Raw genomic sequence first — 3,299 nt, forward strand, 5'->3', positions numbered from 1 at the left:
TTTGAAAACCCAAATTCGAATTCAAAGTTTTAAAACTTTATAATAGTTGTCAATGGTGGAATCGTGGGTGAGTGCAAGATATGTGGGGGAGAGAGGTGGGATGTGGAGAGAGAAACGTGTGGTGAGTGGAAGATATGTTAGAGTTATTTTAGGACACTAATTATTATCATTAATTTCCTTAAAATGTACATAAATGGTAATTGGGTATATAAAACATAATTGGGGAGAAATTAAAAAATAGCCAGATTTACAACTGGTCGTTCAAAAATAGCCAAGTTTCAAAAGTAATCGAAATTTAGCCACTTTTCATGTAAAGATAAATCTGAGCGAAAACACTATTCAAAACCCGGAAAATATGCCAGTGTATTATACTGGAGTTCCAGCATAAGTATACTTGAACTCCAACATATTATACTGGAGTTTTAGCAAGTATAATTGTCCAGTATAATATACTGGAGTTTGGAGTACCGGTGCTCCAGTCTCCAGTATATTATACTGGAGTCAGCAAAGTATACCGGTCCAGCATAATATGCTGGAGTTCATACACAGGTGCACCGAATTCCAGTATATTATGCTGGACCGGTCTTTGTTGCAGCAAAATAGTGGCTATTTTTCATTGACTTCGTAAATGCTAGCTATTTTTAAATGACCAATCCAAAAACTGACTATACCGTGCTATTTTTACAATATAATTATAGTAAAACATGAATAGGGAGGGTAATATAGTTTCTTACTTTAGTTCCATTTGAAAAGCCCACAAATGACCGTGATCTTAACCAAGCTCAAATTTTATTAAGGCCCAAATTGGGTGTCTGAATCCATTCATTGAAGCTAGGGTTTCTAGTCATCTTTCATCACTACGTAGAGAGTAGACCAGTGTGAGGACTGAGGTCGGCTTAAGCTCTCAGCAACATGGGTAATTATCTGAAAAATTGACTTTTTTCTTCAATTTTTCTTCTCTTTCTGCAGATTCATTTGCTGTTATCTGCGTTTAATTTCGTGTAAACCTAGTTAGAAAAAAGAAGAAGATGAATTTAATAATTTTATGTGTTATATTAATGTATATAAAGGTATCTCAAGAGATTCTATGCACAAGAGACGTGCCACTGGTGGAAAGAAGAAAGCTTGGAGGAAGAAGCGAAAGTCAGTTTATTCTTTCGTCTTTTTTCTTCCAATTTATTTTGTGCATTTTCCCCTAAGTCTTGTTTTATGTATATACTTATGTAATGCATTAGACAGCGCTTGCATAGTTTAGGGTTGAGATGTAGTTAGTTGATTGATATGTATGTCCGTCGACCCCAACTAGTCTGGAGTTGAAAACGATTTGATTGATTGATTAGTGTGTGTATGGGGAGGGAGGGGGGGGGTGTTGGTGGACCGAACATACATATATAATTCATATATGTATGCGCGGGCAGGCACCTGGTGAGCTTACCTAGTTAGGGATTGAGGCGCATTTGATTGATTTGTGTGTGTGCTGACCCCAACTAGTTTATGGTTGAAATGTTGTAGATTGATTGATGTGTGTGTTGTGTGTTTTCATTAGCTTTTTTTCTGCTAATCAGATGTCGAGATTCACAATGTGAGTGTTGATTGGTAAAATACCATACTTCATTGGTTTTAGAAGAAATTCGTGATGTTGAACTTTTACAGAAATTGATTTTTTTATTGCCTTTGAGAGAACAGAGCGAGCTTCTGAAACAATGGCGCTCTCGTTCCGTTGCGGGCATATACTGATTTCGAGTCCTTTCTTCATCTTTGCAATTGAATTCCATCGACTGCTTCCGTAGAAAGGCCTCACATTTGCTTCTTTTTTATTATTATCTCATTATCAATTTTCCTTTTCAAAAAAGGAAATTTGATGCCAGCTTTGTGATTCTTGTGTTTATTGCCTGCATTTCACTCTGAATTCATTTGGTTGTAGGATTGTTTCAATCTGTTTTCTCAGGGGGTTATATTATGACTGGTCAAATTTTGTAGAGCTTCATATTGACTATGCTGTTCTATCATTATATCATAATTGTAGTTACTAGCGAATCAGAGTGGTAGTAGTAGTTTATTGTGTATCACCTTTTAAGTGCAAGACAAAGTGACTGCTATGGAAGTTAAAATCTGCTAAAAAGTAATTTCATATTAGAACATGATGTTATGGAAAACCTATTATGCACACCACGATTTCAGGCTGCATATGGCGAGTGTGTCAATTTGCTTATCCTCTTTTTATTCTCTAAAGGTATGAGCTTGGCCGCCAACCAGCTAATACTAAGATCTCAGGCAACAAGACAGTCAGGCGAATTCGTGTGCGTGGTGGTAATGTGAAGTGGAGGGCACTGAGATTGGATACTGGAAATTATTCATGGGGTAGTGAGGCAACCACACGTAAGACTCGTATCCTTGATGTGGTTTACAATGCCTCGAACAATGAACTTGTCCGCACACAAACACTAGTCAAGAGTGCAATTGTTCAAGTTGATGCTGCACCATTTAAACAGTGGTACCTCCAGCACTATGGTGTTGACATTGGTAGGAAGAAGAAGGGAGCTTCTAAGAAGGAAACTACTGAGGTACCTCAACATAGTCACACCTCGCTACTTAATTATAGCAAGTATCTATAGATGGCTTATTATCTGTCACTGTAGATATATTTTTTCATCCGTCTAATTTTGGTGACTCCATTCTGTGAATTCTGATTCTTTTGTCCTGCATTTTAAATTTTTTGTGATGTGAGAGCAGTGTATGACTTATCCTCACATATCTAAAACAATAGTTTTCTGCAACCCTGTAGGAGGGAGAAGCTGCTGCTCCTGTTGAGGAAGCTAAGAAGAGCAACCATGTAGCCCGGAAACTTGAGAAACGTCAGAAGGATCGTAAACTTGATCCTCACCTCGAAGAGCAATTTGGTTCTGGTAGGCTATATGCCTGCATCTCATCTCGCCCTGGTCAATGTGGCAGAGCTGACGGGTAAAATCTTAGGCTCAACAACCTTCTCCCCATCTCAAGACCCCACGAGAATATCATTGCGCTTCGTTCCACTTACTGATTTTGCCTTGACTGAAATTGACAGGTACATTTTGGAAGGGAAAGAGTTGGAATTCTATATGAAGAAACTTCAAAAGAAGAAAGGCAAGGCTGGATCTGGTGCTGCTGCTTAAGAGTAACTTTCGGATTTTCCAGATCAGTTTTTTTTTTAAGAGGGTGTTTTTACTCATAGGCTGTTTTTTCTTATCTTATGTGACACTACAAGTTGAGACATGGACTTTACTGTTACAGCAATCTTTAGTTTGAAATTTCACTGCCAA

The 3,299-nt window shown here is 37.9% G+C and overlaps 1 protein-coding gene across 1 annotated transcript; it reads left to right on the forward strand.

Annotated features, from left to right (window-relative positions):
• Nucleotides 1-801: 801 nt before the first annotated feature.
• On the forward strand, nt 802-3,299 carry LOC104228161 (small ribosomal subunit protein eS8-like). The gene is made up of 5 exons (XM_009780565.2): nt 802-916; nt 1,071-1,143; nt 2,234-2,564; nt 2,786-2,961; nt 3,065-3,299. The coding sequence occupies exons 1-5, from the start codon at nt 913-915 to the stop codon at nt 3,150-3,152; spliced, it is 672 nt and encodes a 223-aa protein (XP_009778867.1). The 5' UTR covers nt 802-912; the 3' UTR covers nt 3,153-3,299.

This window comes from Nicotiana sylvestris, chromosome 2, assembly GCF_000393655.2.
Source record: "Nicotiana sylvestris chromosome 2, ASM39365v2, whole genome shotgun sequence".
NCBI lineage: Eukaryota > Viridiplantae > Streptophyta > Magnoliopsida > Solanales > Solanaceae > Nicotiana > Nicotiana sylvestris.

Coding starts and splice junctions, on each gene's coding strand:
- LOC104228161 (XM_009780565.2), top strand. Junction 2,565..2,785: donor CTAAGAAGGAAACTACTGAG/GTACCTCAACAT, acceptor GCAACCCTGTAG/GAGGGAGAAGCTGCTGCTCC. Junction 2,962..3,064: donor CAATGTGGCAGAGCTGACGG/GTAAAATCTTAG, acceptor TGAAATTGACAG/GTACATTTTGGAAGGGAAAG.